This window comes from Rhinolophus sinicus, chromosome 7, assembly GCF_057876585.1.
Source record: "Rhinolophus sinicus isolate RSI-liver-muscle chromosome 7, RSI-T2T, whole genome shotgun sequence".
Taxonomy (NCBI): domain Eukaryota; kingdom Metazoa; phylum Chordata; class Mammalia; order Chiroptera; family Rhinolophidae; genus Rhinolophus; species Rhinolophus sinicus.
This window is the reverse complement of record NC_142507.1, coordinates 20,614,615-20,633,828: the sequence shown is the minus strand read 5'-3', so window position 1 is coordinate 20,633,828 and position 19,214 is coordinate 20,614,615. Positions and strand designations below refer to the sequence as shown.

The following is a 19,214-nucleotide window of genomic DNA, read 5'->3' as shown; positions in this document are numbered from 1 at the left end:
TCCACATAAGGTACCTGAAAAACTTCTGTGGCTCCCTTAAAAAAACAAGCAAACAAGTCTTTATCTCCTGTGACTACAGAACAGAAATTCTGAAAACTCAATTCAAAGTCTAACCCTGCAGGTGGCTGAACCACAAATTGGGCAACTTGAATCCCCAATCTTGCATGTTTTTTTTTTTTTTTTGTGAAAGTTAGGGCATTGATTAAGAAGAAATAGCATCCCAAAACTTGGGATGGGGTCATATGGCCAGATTCTGATGAAGCCGGGGAGTCTGCGTTCTACCGACTCCACCCTGCCTTTTCTGCCACCCCCGTCTGAGGAGGGTCGTCCTCTTACTTGAGAACCTGTAAATACCTTCACTGAGTTAGTTGTTTTGCAGCGGACGGCTGATCCTCTCCAAGATCTACTCCCAGGGCGTCTCCTTGCTTCTAGAACTATAAAGAGATTCGAGTCTCAAAAACTCCCAGAGGGTGAGATACACAATGCGACCTGAAGGAGATGCATTGCGTGACCCCGCCCCCTCAGAAAATTGCATGATTTGCCAATTCATATGACAGAAACCTGGAGAATGTGTGTAGGAATTGACCTTAAGGGTGTGGGATCAGATAGGAGAGAATACAATGTTGTATCCACCTGAATTTACTGATTTAGGTTTAAGAAGTGGGTATTCCAGATTCAGTGTGCTAGATAAAAGGGCGGGGAAGGGCTCTAACAGTTTATTTCATTGGTTGACTGAAATATGGAACCAAAATTGATCCTCACTAAATGGGGTTGAAATGCCAGGACGTCCTTGGCATACTGTAAGGAAGTTGTCCTAAGGCTTCGGAATATCGGAATGTTAGAGTGAATTTATCATGCAAAACTTACTTTCCTATCCCTTCATTCCGATCACGTGAGGGTCCAGAAGACATTCCCTTCCCCAAAGGACATGAGAAATTAATTCTGAGAGGGGCTCCAGCATCTTTCAAGAGCTGTGTTGACCTTTCTCTGTAGGTTACAAATTATGATGGAAACTGCTACCATACGTAGAAATGGAATCCTTAAATTCATTGGGGATAATAGGACCCCAGGAATTCAGGATCTAACTGGCAGCATTTAATAAGCAAATACAGGGTAGGCATGATTACTATAATGGGCAGCAGAGCCAAAGCAGTAATCAGAATAGTCTGATGCAATTGGCATGGGCTGCTTAACCACGGGGTTCCTACAACTGAAATAGATGTAAAGCCTACTAAAGACTTTCTTGATGTAGATAAGCAAAGAAAGCTAAGTCTAATAAACATATGTATAACAAGAATCCTGTTTCTCCGGTATTATATTATATTATATTACCTGGTATTTATTATATTATATTATATTATATTATATTATATTATATTATATTATATTATATTATATTATATTATATTATATTATAAAGACGTGGTCTTATATTAAAATAAGACCAGGTCTTATATTAATTTTTGCTCCAAAAGATGCATTAGAGCTTATTGTCCGGCTAGGTCTTATTTTCGAGGAAACATGGAATTACCAAAACCGAGAGTCTGCATACAGATAACACTATTCATTATCCACTTTCTTGAGAAATGGAAATATAATCCTTAATTTTTCATTTTATATGTACTTTCTGAGCTCACTGTTATTGAAAGGGCATATTGCAAAATTTAGAAATTAAAAATCATAAAATTAACAGATGTAGATTTTCTCTGTATAATAAATGATAAAATCACTATAGAAAAGTATTCAGACTGCTCTTGAGATGAAAAGTGTTCAGTGTCTATTTCCCACAAATACTTGTCCTATATATAACTTATCATTTCTCACATTTCCTACTGACCTGGGAGTTTTGTGATCTAACAGGTTGCATCAAGGGCCATGACACCATTAGAATGCACGGCCAACTGTTGGCAGGGGCATCACACTTCTAGCCCTGCTCCAGATCAGAAAAGGAAGCCGTCTCCAGCCATTTCAATCTAAGAGCACTTTGCTCTATCACTGAGTCCTTTACGGCTGCCCTTTTCTGGAAGGAAAGCAGTACTTATGTTGTGTCTGGGAAGACTATGAAACAGAGAGATGGGTTATCATTTGTCAGACGTAAGCACATGTTAAAGTGAGTTTTCACTACACATTCATTCTCACATACTACTAAGATGGAGGCCGACCAAACACATCTTGGCTTATATTAATGCAACTATGACAAAGTTTCATCTAAAAAAAATAAAGTAAAATAAATAATAATAATAATAAAACCTGGGACTAATACTTAACTGAATGATTATTTCTCATGATTAACCTTATGGGGAAATATTTTCATTATCCTCATTTGCAAATAAGAAAACTAAGCCACATAGAAAATAAGTTATTTGTCCAAAGTCACCCAAGTAGATGTGAATTTACCCCATCTGATCTCAAGGCCTGTGTTCACCACTGTACCACACTGCGTCTCCAAAGAAGAAAAATCTCTCTGGGCTGCTGTACCTGTCATAAAGGTTTGTTGTTGTTTTAATTGTTCTTTGAGACATGGAATAACTAATTACAATCAGAATCCTACCAAATAGCATTCATGGTTGTTGTACATAGTTAACATATATTACCTAAAGCTTGTGAAGTTCTTGTTTTATAGGGTAGGGAAATTTTCCTTGGAAAGCTATTGTTTTCAAAGAGTCCCAAACTGTCACTTCTAGTTATTGCTGCATATCAATATCTAGATGGTGCTCTTCTTATGAACATTTTGGAACAGATCCAGTGCTCAGAGGGATGGTGAGCAGAAGGGAAAGGCCATAACACACTTGGCTGGTGTCGCAAGAAGTCGGCACATGCTATTCTTTGTCTTGCTGCCCAGAAATCACTACATCTTGACTTTTTTGTCTACTGTTACTTTAATATTTGCTGTCCTAAACATCTTTTCTTGTCTCCAGTGCATTCAGGCTTTATTGATCTCTTTCGCCTTTTAAACCAGGAAGTTTTTCCCAAGAAGTAGACCTGGAATCTTCTTGACTTACTCAGAGATTATCTTTTCTCAAGACTTCGATAATTAAACTGCTGAAGTCATTAAATATTGTCTCTGAGTGAACTGAAGATGAAAAATGATATTCATTTGGGGCAAAAATAAATTTATTTTTTTCTGGTTGGAAATACTTTTTATTGCCTTCACAAGTAATAGAGCTCAAGGACTAACTTCACTGTTATTCTGCTTATTACCATATAAATGGCTTTTAAAATCAATATACTACCCAAATTCATGCGAATTATAAAAATAGAGGAGGTTTATCTTCAGGAAACAAAAGTCTAGAGTATAAAATTGCTTACACTTCAATGACTAGTTTAAATTATGTGTATCATAGTCACCCTGACATTTTGATTAGACTACATATATTTAATCTCAAAAGCGCATATTAATTCTCAAAACAAAGATCATAAAATTTGATTATTTATAAATATAATGATCATTATGATCTTTAAAAAAATAGTGAAGAGACTACCATAGTTTTAGCTTTATTCTCTCATAGTTTTCTGATATTTCTTAACAACCAAGTGATAAAATGTTGATATAAAACAAGATAATTAAAAACAATAGTAAATATGTCTTCCAGAGGACGTATGCCCTCTTCCACTAATTTAGGATTTTGTTGGAAAAAATCTTTCATTGCTCAAGATGCTTATTTCTTGAAATCAACAGGTTCTACACATGCAAAGAATTAGGGGACCTTAGACCATATTGGATTGTCTTTGTTAACAATGTGATTTATGGTGGGGCCTTTGGAACACAAGGTATCAACCAGACCTATGCAGGGGTTGGAGACTAAAGTCAGCCATGAGGGGGTCATTCATCCTTACATGACCAACCCCAATAAAAACCCTGGACACCAAAGCTATGGTGAGCTTCCCTGGTTGGTATTAATACTTTGTGCGTGTTGCCACACATGGTTGATGAAAGAAGTAAGCACTGTCTGCACAATTCCACTGGGAGAGGACAATTGGAAGCTTGTACCTGGAATCCTTTTGGCTCCTGCCCTTTGTGCCTTTTCCCATTATTGATGTTAATATGTATCCTTCTGCTGTACTAAACAATAACCGTGAGTACAACAGCTTTACTGAGTTCTGAGTCCTTCTAGTGAATTATTGAACCTGATAGAGATCGTGGAACCTCCTAAACTTGCAGCCAATATGTTAATTGTGTTTGAATGTGTGTGAGGGATTGCACCATTTCGGCTGATCCATAATTTTCTGCAGTAAACATCTGTTGCTGATTTAATGAGACTGCATCCATTGCTTATATGCTTTAAATGTGTACCATTTGATATAAAAGGAGTTAAGGGAGTAATCACATGGGTAACCATTGTAGTGTTGTTTGTAATAACTAAAGTGGAAAATAATCTAAATATAAAACGGGGGATACCACAAGTAAATCATGTATACATGTACATCTGTGCATTTGAATATGATAACCACTAAAACTTATGCTGTAAGAGTACTTATATGAAAAAATATCAAAGCTATATTGCTAAGTTGACAAAGCAGAGGAAAAAATAGGTAAATATCCTTGTTAAATATGCATATATAATGTATATTTCCATGGGGAAAAATACACACATAACTGTGTAAGTCATGGGTAGCTTTGAGTGGAATTAGGGTGGTATTTTTACTTTGTGCTTATCTATGCTTTACTCATTTTCTTTGTAAGCATATGTTATGTCTATAATTTTTAAAAACTTACTTAAAAAACATATTTCTAGCCCCACTCCTATAATGTATTTTAAAATCTCTTAAGCTAATTTAATGATAGAGTCTAAAATTGCTCAGTGGAAATGGGAAAAAAAGACAGATTCACAAGACATCTGGTAGGCATAATGACAAACACTTGAGATTGGGTGAAGACGGGCAGGCAACTAAAGTAAGTTCATGAAAAGTTGATTTCTGTTCTTTAGTTTGTGAGAATTTGGGGACACTGATGTCCTTACTATGGAGATTGCCAGAGGTTAGTTATATGAGGTCTGACAATTAAGTTTGTGAACTTGCTGTAACAATGTTGCTAACTTTTTTTGATATCGGAGGGATTATTTATTATGAATTTGTACCAACTGGACAAATAGTTAACCAAGTTTACTATTCGAAAGTGATAAAAAAGGCTGCATGAAAAGTTAGACGAAAACAACCTGAGCTTTTTGCCAACAATTCATGGCTCTTACATCACGACAATGCACCAGCTCACACGGCACCAACTGTGAGGGAGTTTTCAGCCAGTAAACAAATAACTGTACTGGAACACCCTCCCTACTCACCCGATCTTGTCCCCAATGACTTCTTTATCCGAAGATAAAGGAAATATTGAAAGGAAGACATTTTGATGACATTCAGGACATCAAGGGTAATACGATGACTACTCTAATGGCTCTTCCAGAAAACGTTCCCAAATTGCTTGGAAGGGTGGACTAGGTGCTGGCATCGGTGCATAGCTTCCCAAGGGGAGTGCTTCGAAGGTGACTGTAGTGATATTCAGCAGTGAGGTATGTAGCACTTTTTCTAGGATGAGTTCACAAACTTAATTGTCTGAACTCCTAAGAATACAAATTTAGATTTTAATATGCTTAAATTGAGGCGCATACAGGTTATTCAACTAAGGATAGGCATTTTGGAATACGAATCTAGAGCGTAGGAGAAATTTTAAATGGGTGATATAGATCTGGGGTCATTGGCGATAGGACATACGTGATAGTTTAAAATTGCCCTAGGAGAATATGTTGAATATAATGAACAGAAGCCCAAAAACTGACCCTCTGGAACACAAACACCGAAGGGATGAACAGTACAAAAGATCCAGGAAACAAACTGAAAAGAAGTACTTAAAGAGGCAGAAGGAAAACAAGAAGGAAATAAGGTCACTGACATCAAAGGGGGGAACGAGAGTTTCCAGGAAGTTCTAATAAACCACAGCAAAATTCAAGTGCCAAAATTCAAAATGTCACTTGGCAATTTGCAACGTGGAAGACCATCTCTAAAATGGGAATATATGCTTTCCCCAGGGGCTTTTAGTGAGATTGAAATTTTAAAAATGTAAAAATACCACACAAACTATTTAACCATCAGATGCACATAACCTGATTCCCCACCCTAATTGGTGACTATCCACTGTGCTGTTTTCTTTTTCTTTTTTTTTTTTTTATCACCTTACCTTCCTTGATTTTGACTTTTCTAGGGATTTTTCACAAAATCTGTTTCAATGCAAGACGCTTAACTCTAAGGAGTCTCCTTCTTTGGAGAAGAGGGCTATGGGAAATGATGCCGCTAACATATGCTGTCTTTCAAAGAACGTAGAAACAGAAATATCAAAAGAGGGCCATGGAGGTGATCCAACATTGCAGGAAATTAAAATGTACTATGAAGAAATAAATCATGGAAATTCTTGATATTTTTTGGTTAGATGGCATGAATGTGAAGTGGATGCCAGGGGTTTATATTTCCTCCATCTCACCAGTGGTTAAATAAAAAGAGGGGGAGGATAGCTAGATAAAATAGAACACTCACACTGCCCTTTCCTGAGCTGAACACTTATAATAATAAAAGCAATGATTAAGGTATATTTATGGAGTATCTAATACAAACCCAATAGTGCAAATGACTCAATGTAAAACCAGGCATGCCAGATTTCTAAAAAGCATCAAGACGACATTTGCTTCTTCCAGTTGTCAAAACAGGTATTTTCTGCCTCCTACATGTAACTGTGGCCTAGAGAGACCCGCCGAGGCTGGAAGGGGTAGTAGGAAATTCCAGAGTATCAACCACTTTGAAATTCACAGCCAGGACAGGGCTCACCAGCTTCAAGAGCAAGCCCATCTAACTCTCCTACCTTGCCATGTTTTAAAAATCATAGTTGACATGTAAGGAATATAGTCAATATTGTAGTAACTTTGTATGGTGACAGATGGTTACTAGACTTATGGTGATCACTTTGTAAGGTATATAAATAGCAAATCATTATACACTTGAAGCTAATATAATATTGCATGTCACTGCCATTTTTATACTCAACTTTGTCTAATGAAAGTTAGAAATGCTAATCTACAAAGCTGACAAATAATTTTTCAAGAAATACTCAGGAAACTCAAGTAAAATTTCAGAAAAATCATGTAGCATTTGAAAAGATGTCTATTTATATTATAAAAGTGTAGTTAAAAAACTTAAAACAATGTAACAAAAAGTTATCAATAGCAGTGATAGAATGAAAGGCCTTATTCTTCTAAAGTTGCTTTATTTATCCTCAGAAGAAACCAAATTAAGAACTAAAACATCTTAAAGGAGATGGATGACCTCTTTTTATCATCTACAAGACTTGAGGAAAACAAAAGCCTTGGATATTTCTCATCTTACTTTTTCTATGACCACCTTTCTACAATTTTGTTGTCTTCCTTTGCTCTATCCTCCATCTTAGTTACTTTAAAAAAATCTAAAAAGGATTCAAGTTATACTTTTGTTGTAACTGTTTGTCATATACACCCATTGTCAAGCAGATAACTTGCAAACATGAAAGACAGAAAATTCTATAAAACACAAGCATTCAAAAGCCGATGCATTCATAAGACAGAAAGCAAAACAGTGACCAGGGGCTGGAGAGGAGGGAATGGGGAGTGACTGTTTAACCGGTACAGAGTTTGGGATAATGAACAGGTTCTTCAGACGCACATTGTAAATGTATTTAATACCCCCTGAATTGCGTATTTTAAAATGATTAAAAAGGCAAATTTGCTATAGATATTTTACCATAGTTTTAAAAAAAAAAAAACGGTGGGAAAAAAAGCACATGCGACACACCATTTCAGACATGACCAATTTATTCAGAAAATTCAAATTTCAGTTTGGCAAAGTATATCCAGGGGCAGAGTTTGGGATAACCATTTCATTGGAGGCAATCACAATTTCTAGAGCTGATGGGCCGTGGACTAGTATCGGAAGAAAGCAAAACTTATAAAAATAATTTAGTGTGTGTGTGGTGGGGTGATAATCATAAATATTTACAGAGGAAACAGAACGAGCTACCAGCTCACATAACTTGAGGCATGAGAAATGCTAATGCTAATAGTAACCCTTTATTCGATTTAGTTCAACATAACATTAAGCACCTAATTTGTTCAAGACACTGGGCTAGCTGCCGGTGTTGAGGTGGAAACAAAAATCACCAAAACATAATCCCTATCCTTCAGGAGTTTACAACAGCACATATAAAAATAAATGTTATAGGTGAAGAACAAAACACACACAGACACACAAACAAAAAACTGCTCTAAAAACAGGAAGGAGAGTTTACTTCTCAGTAGAAGTCTGAAGTTGGGACCCCCTTAAATTTGGTGATGTGGGTGAGGCAGGGCTTAGCAGGCCAAGTAAATGAAACTCTGGCATCTCAGCATGTCTTAGCAACAGGAAATGGTCTAGTTCCTCCACCACTTTAAATGTATGAGGGGGAGGGGTATTCAAAGGTGTTTTTATTTTAACCCTTTCAGCAATAGTCTATTATACAGAAGAGATGGACTTAAGTGAGGATGATAAAAAACAAAGTTTGAAGAGGGGCATAGACTGGAAACACCATTTCACAGTTTCAGTGTAAACTCAACCCTCTGTGTATATACATCTAGTAGCTTAAGTAATACCATCAAATGGGGAAAAAACCCACCGGCAGCGCCACAGTTCATCATGGCGGAACATCTCTCCTGTTGGACTATAAAGTAGCTTCGGCCACTGCCAATGGTGGATGTGAGGGTAGATGGAAATTGAAGTCCATGTTTTACACAGAAATTAAAGTCCATAAACATTCCCCCTTTAACATAAATGAAGAAGAGATAACCTGGGGAGAGAGATGAACTCTTTGTAAGCTAATTGATCTAATGATGAGTTGGTATGCTATATTTCCTATTTAAAAAAATACAGGATCTTTCCTGAATAATTTACTATGTGGATATCATACACTTCAAAAAGAATTTTAATGGAACATACACCTAATCAAACATCAGTTTCTTCTTTTGCAATTTACACAAATTACCTTAATTATAACACTTTAGGGAACCTTACAAACACAATATATAACAACTTTTTAAATATTATTCATCATCTTTAACTTCTGAGTTTGGCTTGTATTATCTCAAAGGAAAACTACTTATAAATCTCACAGAATTAACTCACCACCAAATTTTAAAAATAAGCAAAGGAAAAGCTTTCCTGCAAGCCTTTACCAATGGAAAATGTCAATGCAAACACCTGCCAGGTTTTGATGACATAAAAATCAACAATATACATAATCAGCACCTCAAAACCAAAACCTCCCTTTGAAGTACAAAATTCAATTCTTCCTGCCCTCTTAGTAACTGGTAATCAGAACCCCATGTAGTGTAGGAACTGTTCAGGTTTGTCACGTAGTACAACATACATGATTTTTGAAACATTTAATAACGTAGTGATATGGCACCATGAATAGCTATTGTTTTTAAAACCAAAGTGACTCAGAGGGCTAGAACAGATATAAGAGCACAGTGAAATCATTCAAAAGTAAAAAAAAACAAACAAAAAAAAAACATGTAATCTATACTGGCCTATATTAATTTAAATTAAAAACCAAATGGTATCATTTCAGACCTATATACATCAAGATGCCAGTTATAAAAATGTATTTTAGCTGTAAATGCTAGATTATGAAAAAATAATTTTATATCAATTTTATTTAACTTTAATGAATTTCCCCAACTCTAATACTAAACACATTAAAAGAACTTAAAATTTTAATGGCAAAAATTTCCTATTTTCCCCATCTGTTAAAAAAAAAAAGACAGACACATTTTGGTTTCCCTTAACGTACAATGCCCTATTGTTAAGGCACAACTATTTTAGGATAGAAATGAAACCACATATTAGGTTTATTTTACACAACAGTTACAAGACAGACTTTGTAGGCATATAGTGAAAATAATTAAATACATCTGAAATTTAACCAAGATCTAAAATGAAAAATCACTGTTTCTATCCAGCAGCAATCAACACATAACCAAGATAAGTAGTTGCAGTCACAATAAAATCCAGATAGTTTGTTTACAACTTGCCAAAGATTATCTCCATAAGGCCATTTTCAAAGTGTTATCAAGGAGAGGCAAGCTGGGTATTTTCTTTTTTGAGTAGAGGGTGGCATTCTGGCTTTCTTTTAAGCTTGAGCTATCAGGGATAGTTGTCACCGTCAAAGCCTGAGTGAAATCCAGTTTTTGAAATTAAATATCTGAGAGAAGGGCAAAGTTCCTGATCACAGGGGTCCGGGCAGGTGTTTGCTTTGCATCCTCCCTCTGCTCCTCTTCCACTGAGTTTTCCTTTCCCAACCTTTTCTTAGCCACCGCCCCTCCCTCACTTCCTCTGACACAGTTCCCACAATATTCAAAAGGAGCACCCAGCAACAGGAAGAGTTTGCACTATTACGTAAAACACATAAACTGAAACATTTGTTACTTCATTATACAGCTATAAACAATTCGCTTGAATATTGATTTAAAATCAAGAAAAAATCCCACTGAAATTGGGGGAAAGGGGATAATTGAATACCAAAGACAAATATGACCCATCTTGTAAGCCCTTGTAATCTCAACTGCAATAGGCATACACATATGAAAACTAATAGGAAAAGCGAATTGTCTCAAACAGGCTTATATATCCAACTCTCTTGTATTTTCTGCATTTTCATTCTTTGAAGGATGGTTTGGAAAAAATGCTTTACAAAGACAGAAGCACTGAATTAGACCTGACAGCTTAGAGCTTTGCGGTTTTGCAAGTGACTTTCCTTTCCTTTTTGCAGTTTTTGGAAAGTAATGGTCAAGTAGGATTCCTCCAGGACTGATCTCCCTCACTTGGAATTTTACTTGAGTCTCAGTTCTACTGTAAGATATCAGCAGCCAATCTTGAGAGAAATAGGTCTACGAAAGAATTCCTGGACAAGCGCTGGGAAAGAGTATACAGGTTAAGAAAGAGGAGCAGAAATAAAAGGTAGAAATGAAGAGAGACGGAGGGGACAGCTACTGTGATTACTGATGTCTCTGCTTTTACTAATTGTGTAAAACTCAATTTTAAGGGAAAATTATCCTCTAAATAAGGGCAAAGATGAGGGAAATGGAAAATCAGGAGTTGGAGAGGTAAGGGTCACTAAAAGTAAACTCTAGTGATTTTGCTACATTTTAGAAATTTTATTTATGTAATTCTGGGAGATGTTATATGCCTCATTTATGAAGGTGTTTTACTGCTATGTTCTGGAATAATAATGTCTCACATAAATAAATATAAATACTGTTCTTTGTAGTTATATTAGTTCTGTAATGTATATTGACTTTTAGAAACAAAATAAATGTTTTTAATGGAAATTTCTATAAAAACACTTAAAAATCATTAGTAACTAGACTATACCCAACAAATTATAAAAATAATGCATTTAACTGACAGCCAATGTTTGCACATAAGTCCTTCACAGTCATTATCTATATGCAGATCAACGAAATTAAAAATAAAACCAAAAGCAATCATGCTTGCTAAGATGAACTAGCTTCATTTCCATTAAATCATAAAGTTTCCAATGTAATATTGGGGGGAAAAATTCCATTTAAATCCCATTTCCCACTATGCCAGTCAGATTTCCCTAACTTTGATATGTTTACAACGACACAAATGCTTTTCTACTATAGGACTCAGGAAACAGCATATGCCTTTTGCCATCTCTCCTGAGACAACAGGAATCCTTTATGTCATTGCAAAGTAAAAAGATGAGGTCTTCAATATTGTTCAGGACTTAGAATTCCTAAGTCCTGTTTAAATGTCAAGTGTTCCTACTAACAAAACTTTGAACAAAAGCTTACCCACTGAGACCCACTACTCTGTAAGATTTGTGACCAGTTGCTAGAGATTGGATGGAAACATGTGCATCATACTAGGCTTAATTCCCTAATGAAGAGTTAAAGGGCTTTGGACAGTGTAATGTGCAAACCTAAAGCTGGATGCACATTCTACCAGCTGAGGATGTCCACTCTTTGGTCAATTATACCTCCAAGATAAGAAAACAAATGGAAAGTTGCTTTACTGCTAAAAAATTATAAAAAAAAAAAAAAAAAAAAAGAAAAGAAAGAAAAAGGAAGGAAAGAAAGAAACCATGAGAAATCCCTCTCCTTACCAGTGTATTATGGACTACACGGGCATCAAAGTCCCATGAAATAAGGGTTTGTTTGTATACATGAAGCTTTCAGATACCACATGAGAGAAATCAGACATCCCAGTGGTAGTTCACAAAGCAAGGTTCTAATTACAGTGACACAACAAGTATGCCACAACTTTTCTTCCAACCAGATTCTGCATACTGAAGAGAAAAAAATTTTTAAATGCATCAAAAAGTAACTTTAACCCTCATTATTTTACTCTAAAGGGAAACTATAAATTATCTCAAAAGTTACTACTATGAGAGTTTGGTTAGGTTAGATCCATTTATTAATGGTAAAAGCAACCATGGCAAAAACAACCATGGCAAAAGCAACCATAACTCATTCTTGATAATGAGAGAATCCCTATACACAAACCTGGCAAAATTTTTAAAAAGTACTTAAACACATCTTTTGAAAATAATGAAAGCTAGCGCAATTCACACAGTCTCAAATAACTTTCAATTAATAATATAACTGTTTATATTTCTGTAGTGCCTTACAGCATATTTTGTCCCTAATGAGAAAATGTACCATAATTCTAGTGCTAACCCTGAAACCGTAATGCAAACCTTACATGTTGAAGACTAATGCTGGCCAAGAGGAAAAGGATGGAATCATGCACTGTCCAAAGGGCAAATGAAAATCAACAGAACGATGGCAGAAAAGATGAACCCATGAATACAAACACACTTTTCTTGTAGAAACAAAACACACACTCACACACACACACACACACGCAGAAATTACAACACAACCATCATATATCTATATTCTCTATTAGTTGGTGAACCTGTTATTAAAATTTCAAAGAAATAAAAACAATTTAAACTCTTTCTATTTTAATCCATAAGAAATCTTCATTAACAGATAAATAGAGCATTTGTTGCATATTAATGAACATGTGTCTTCTTGTGCTTTCCATCTGAATTAGGGGTAAAAACCCCCAATCCCTTTATTTTAAATGAGATATTAAGCATAAAGTAACATTAAACACCTACACGAAATCTATCCTTTCTTCAGCCCAATTCTATATGAAAGTACTAACAGTGAAGATTCATGATGTGTGGAAATGGTGACTCACAACAATGTAGACTCAGCTATAGATTGTAATTCACAAATATATATATATGTACATATATATGTACATATATATATATGTGTGTGTGTATATATATATATATATATATATATGCCTTGTGTATGACAACTGTACGAAAATAGTCTCAAAAATAAAGACAATACTTGAGACACGAAGCAACCCATCTTCCCTGATCTTGCATCCTATTACAGGGAAAATAAGTCTCTGATGCTTCATAAATACTTTAAAAAGTTCAGGATGGCCTTAACCATGCAGAGTCTCCACTGATCCTTTGAAGTCTCCAGCGTTTCAGGCTGACCATTCAGCTCTGGAAGAGCTGTGATCTGTAATCAGCTTTGCTCATTTATGTCCTGTCTTCTCCAGATCTGGGAGTTTTCGGACCAGAGCTTGGTGGTTCATTCTGATGCTGGCCAGGAGCCCACCTTCAATGCCGTCGGCACCGGTGTAACTGATTTCTTCACCACTCAGGGTGGTCATATGTCCCCCAAGGGCTTTTAAGATGGCATTGCCAGCACATATATCCCATTTTTTGATGTATGTCACATGAATATATAGATCAGCTTTTTCTTGACTCTTATCAGGCACATCCAAGAGTGCCAAAACTTTATAACCTAAAAGATAAAACACAGAATTTAGGTTACTGTTGGAAAGATTTAGAGAGCTGTTCAGGAGCTCTCTGTACTATCTTTGCAACTGCTAAGTCTAACATTTTAAAATAGTTTTTAAAAAAGTTACAGCACAAACATTAAAACCAAATGAGCAAAAAATACACTGCAAAGGAACTTATTAAGGTATTCTCAAATATAACCAAATACATGTCTGTAATTTTTAAAATTTACATCTTTGTGGTTTTTTTCGTGAAATGAAACATCTAGGATGTATGATTTCCTATGGATATTATGCTGCAACTAACACCCACAGGCTTCACTTGAATATCTAGGAAGGCGAGATTTGAAAGAAGAGAATACAAAATAACACTATCTTACTTCCTCTTTATAAGGAGGCAAAGTTTAAAAATAAAATAACAAAACAACCACAGAAGAAACTGGGTCTAGAATCTGGTTTATCCCATTCCTACTGAGTATTCTGGCCATTACTTTTCATAATCGACCTAACAGAGAGTCTGTAAGAAAATAACAAAGTTATATTAAGGAAGGCATATATGTGCAATCAGTAAACTAAAACTATTAGGCTTAAAAATTAATAAGCATTACTTTTCCCTTTATTATTGTGCTGAAAAGGTTTTAAACACACATTTCTGACCATTATTTGCTATTTATTTGAAATAAAACACTTCTAGGACATTAAACAACATTCAAAACTAGGGTGGGCAAATGACCCATGTGTCAAATCCAGGCCATAGCCTATTTTTACATAGCCCTCGAGGTATGGATACTTTTTATATTTTTAAAGGATGGTTTTAAAAAAACAGAACTAAACAAAGAATAATATGCAAGAAAGACCATATGTGGCTCACAAGGCCTAAAATATATACTTTCTGGCCTTCCAGAAAAAGTCAGCTGATCCTTGATCTAGATAACATAGGCTATAATAATACAGAATATACATTAAGCTAGCTGGGTGGGCACTAGACTCTCTGGCTCATCCTAGACACGCAAGCTGAGGAGTTCAGGGGTGTTCAAAGTGACCCAGGGATTAGCCATTGTAATAACACGATGACTCTTGGCATCCTTCTGCCATATGAAGCATCGAATATATTTGGAACTTTTCTTCTCTCCCTGATATTCCTAGAGTTAAACTAATAGGACAATAATTTTGAAATCAGATCATATATAAAACAACCACTGATGGTACATCACTGGCAGGAAGATGCTTTTGTAGTATTCGAGGAATAGAAATCACTATTGTGAGGTTGTTCGTTTCTACTGGGATATTGTTTCTAACAAGAAGGCATGTGTGACTGAAATCCCACCCTAGAAATAACCAAGATGAGACCACGCCTGTCTCGAAAGTCCACTGTCCATTCTCATTTTCTTCCCAAGTATGGCACAACTACTTCTTCCTCCTAACAGAAGAAGCCTTGACCATGCTGGGAACACTTTACAGGCATTGCAGGGGAGAAGGAACATACCAGCGCCACCAGCCGAGATAATTGTAGTCTGGTTTCCAAAAGTCTGAAGAGCAACCTGTTTGACCATTCCTGAATGGGAGCGAGATACAACAATCCTTGGGGTCTTCTCATCGTAGGAAGTGCGGGCTTTCACATTTGACCCACCATCTACCATTGCCCAAGCTGAAAAGCAAATATACAATAATATCCATTTAGAGCATTGAAGTTTTTAAAACTACAACTCAAAGTACAAAGACTGAAAAAAAATCCTTTTCCACAGAATTACTTGTACATTTTTTCCAAAACAGAAAGCTTTACTTTTTTTTTCTGAATACAGAGTAACATGGTTTTTTTTAACATTAAAATAGGCATGTATTAAGACAAATCTAAAAAAGACCATATCATCTTGCCCAGCCAGAGATAATAGCTATTAAATACTTGGCTTAACAGCTCCTAGGCTCCAGAGCCCCTGGTGGGGTGGTGGCTGAATCTTCACTGGAATCCCACTGCAACTCAACTTCTTCCGGTACCTAATCCAGCTTCCTTCCCCCCCTTCCACAAAAGTAATCTCAAGAGCGCCCCTAGTAAATAGCCCCTGGTAAATATTCCGCATGCTAATCTCCATACCAAAATCTGATTCCTGGGGAACCCAACCTGGGACATAAGCACAACTAGATACCCTGGATAACTCAAATTTTAAAATTGTTAAAGGGGTAAGTTAACATATCTGCTTTATCAGACAGCATAAAAAGAAAAAAGCTCTAGATTTTAAAATAGAGTAGAAGTTTTTAAGAAGGTGAGGAGACTCTAGAGATGGCTTGAAATGTTTTCCTTGGTTTATAAGTTTTCTTTACTGTCTACCAAACTACACAACAAAACCAACTTACTCAGAATTCTCCCAATTAGAGTGTTGTTCTAGCATTCACTCACAATGGGTAACTATAACCCACCATGGCTAGCAAGGAAGGAGCTGCATTACTACTTATTCCTGGCTGAAGAAAAAAATAAAAACAATTAACCGAGTCTGGGTTTCTGAGTTTCCCAAGGATGATGGCAGTCTCTCAGACTTTTCTCACATTTCCTTCTAAAACCCCACATTGCAAAAAAGAGAATAAACACAAACACCCTTAATACCTGTAAGTAGAAGACAGAGGATAACTTAAACCCTAATTTATGAGAAAGAAGGGGAGTAAATACTCAAGATCGGCAGAATAAGTGCTGCCACTGACTTCGGTGTGGGGAATATGGCGGGAGCTTCACAGAAGTGCCAAGAGGTCAGAAGACTATCAGTGGTGGTAGAACTCAGATAACATCAGCCAGGATTTCTCCCCAGAAGGAAAAGGTCCCATGTAAAATGAGAACTACTAAAAGCAGGCCAGGAACTTGACAATAGAGCAATGAGAAGAGTCTTGGAGAAGACATGGAACCAAAAGTGAAGTCTTAATAACATACTGGAGGATGTCTGACATCTTTCGGATGTCTCCCCAAAAGAGACACAACTTGGAAGACAGCAAATAGAACTAAAGAGAAGCAATGGGTTGAAGATAAGGACCCTATTGGACCAACACAGGATCAAACGAGAAAGAAGAAATGTGAAAACAAAAAAAGGTGCTTGAAATAAATGCCTTTTTCTGGCTAACAGAAAAGGAGGCTCCTAAATTGAGAATCATCACCCTCCAATGGATTCCATAGTAGCTGGCCCAAATATGATTAAGAAATGTAAAACTGCATGTCAATTGAAAAATCACAGAAGAAAACACAGAGAATGAAGATGAAAACATTTCAGACTAATTGAAAATTTCTACAAAGCAGGGGGGAAAACTATAACACAACATTACAGCATGAATAAAAAGCAACAAAAAAATAAAAAATGCTATGACACAAACAAAAAAACAACTCAAGAAAAAATGAGCTAATAATAGGAAGATATGAAATAGGAACTTCTATAACACAGGAAAGAAACTGAAAAAAAGACACAAAAACCACTGAAGACTTTGCAATAAATCACAGAATACACAAAGAACTTGTCCAAAAGCACAGCAAGCAATGAGAAAAGCAAAAAATGAAAAAGTAAACAGATAAAAGAGACCAGAGAGAAAGTGACAGATATAGAAGCCAGTGAAAGAAGAGTCAGCAAACATATGTTAGGAGTCCCTGTAAAAGAAAAACAAATAATGAAACAGAACTAATCTTTAAAATGATAATTCAAGAAAATGTCCCTGAAATAAAAGATGACCTAAATGTCGACACTGAGCGAGATACTATGTAGGTTATCTGCCCAGAATGCCAACCCCGAATCTGAGATTTATCATCATTCTATTATTAAACTTTAACGATAAACTATTTGGCTCTCCAGGCTAAGAGACCAAGCCACTTAAAAGGAAAGAAAATCAGGTTGTCATCCTTTTGCCACCAAGAATGAACATGCGCTCAGACAGCCATGACACCAGTTCAACAGTTTCTACCAGTTAACCAGGAAAAAAGGGAGTATGGAGGCTTGAATAGTGTCCTACCGCAAAATTCATATCTACCCAAAATCTTTAGAATGTGACCTCATTTTGAAATAGAGTCTTTGCAGATGTAACTAAAGATGAGGTCACACTGGATTAGGGTGGGCCCTAAATTCACTGACTGGTGTTCTTACAAGCGGTGACACAGAAATACAAAGAAATGTGAAGACAGAGGCAGGGACTGGAATGATGTGTCTACAAACCAAGGAACTCCAAGGATTCCCTGGCGCCACCAGAAGCTGGAAGAGGGAAGGAAGGATTCTTTCCTTGAGCTTTCAGTGGGAGCAGGACACTACTGACAACTTGCTATCAGTCAGACTTCTGGCCTCCAGAATTTTGAGAGTAAGTTTCTGTAGTTTTTAAGCTGTGGTCTTTTGTTATGGCAGCCCTAGGAAATAAATACAGGATGAAACCAAAGATTTTATAACTATCCAAGAGGTCTTTCAAGTATCACAGAATGGGAAAGATTTTACCATGTAAGAACTCAGGTTAATACCATATCCATGAGCTAGTTCTCCAGAAGAAATCTATTTGAGAACAAGCTTTATCCAACCAAGAGATGACTGAGGAACTCTCAGCAAAAGCATTGCTTGTTAGCACTGAATTTAACTGTATTTAAGAGGAAACAAAAGATATGAACAAAGGTGGGAGAATAAAGGTGTGTAAATGTTATCTCATAGTTGATTGATCAGAGTCAAAGGACACCATTTAAATCTGAAGAGCTAAATAGTAAAGAAATACACACATAAAAAAAGATATGATTGACTAAAATGGGATGGTGGTCAAGGAGGCTAAAATAAGTTGACTTAATTGTTGCTCATCATATGAGAGAAACAACAGATAATAGCTAAAGAAAAGGACCATGAAGTGGTATATATTAAGGTGTTAGGAAAAGTGAACAACAACAAAAAAACCAATTTAACTTAAAAAATAACTGTAATTTGAATCACATCGAATACATAAAAATCTATGCAATCATAAAGTTATACCAAAAAAACAAAACAAAAAACCAAGAAAGCCTGCTCTCCCCCACCAAATAACATTTATTTTCACTGGAGATAGTTTTCACCCCAACTCCTTAATTGAAAACTGGTAAAGGAATGAGTTAAACATTTATCTTATAAGAACGACATTTCAAGATAAACAAGTAACTTCGGTTGATGGAGAAATTTCCTTTATAGAAGAATTCTAGCTAGTACATGTAGGAAAAAACCCCAGAATATCCCATTTTACATCTTTAATAGATCTTAAAATTATTATATGAAAGAATCTCAATTTCTAATAGTGTCAAAATCTCTCCAGATTATATGCTGGCAGCAAGAGAATCAAAA

The 19,214-nt window shown here is 36.0% G+C and overlaps 1 protein-coding gene across 1 annotated transcript in view; it reads right to left on the bottom strand.

Moving 5' to 3' along the window:
- Window positions 1-7,811: 7,811 nt before the first annotated feature.
- BPNT2 (3'(2'), 5'-bisphosphate nucleotidase 2) overlaps window positions 7,812-19,214 on the bottom strand; it is a 31,941-nt gene continuing 20,538 nt past the window's right edge. Inside the window, exons 4-5 of the mRNA XM_019717578.3 lie at window positions 15,395-15,556; window positions 7,812-13,913 (exon numbers count right to left, since the gene is read on the bottom strand). Of these exons, the coding sequence (XP_019573137.1) occupies window positions 13,642-13,913; window positions 15,395-15,556 (434 nt within the window). The 3' untranslated portion in view covers window positions 7,812-13,641. The remainder of the gene's footprint in view (window positions 13,914-15,394; window positions 15,557-19,214) is intronic.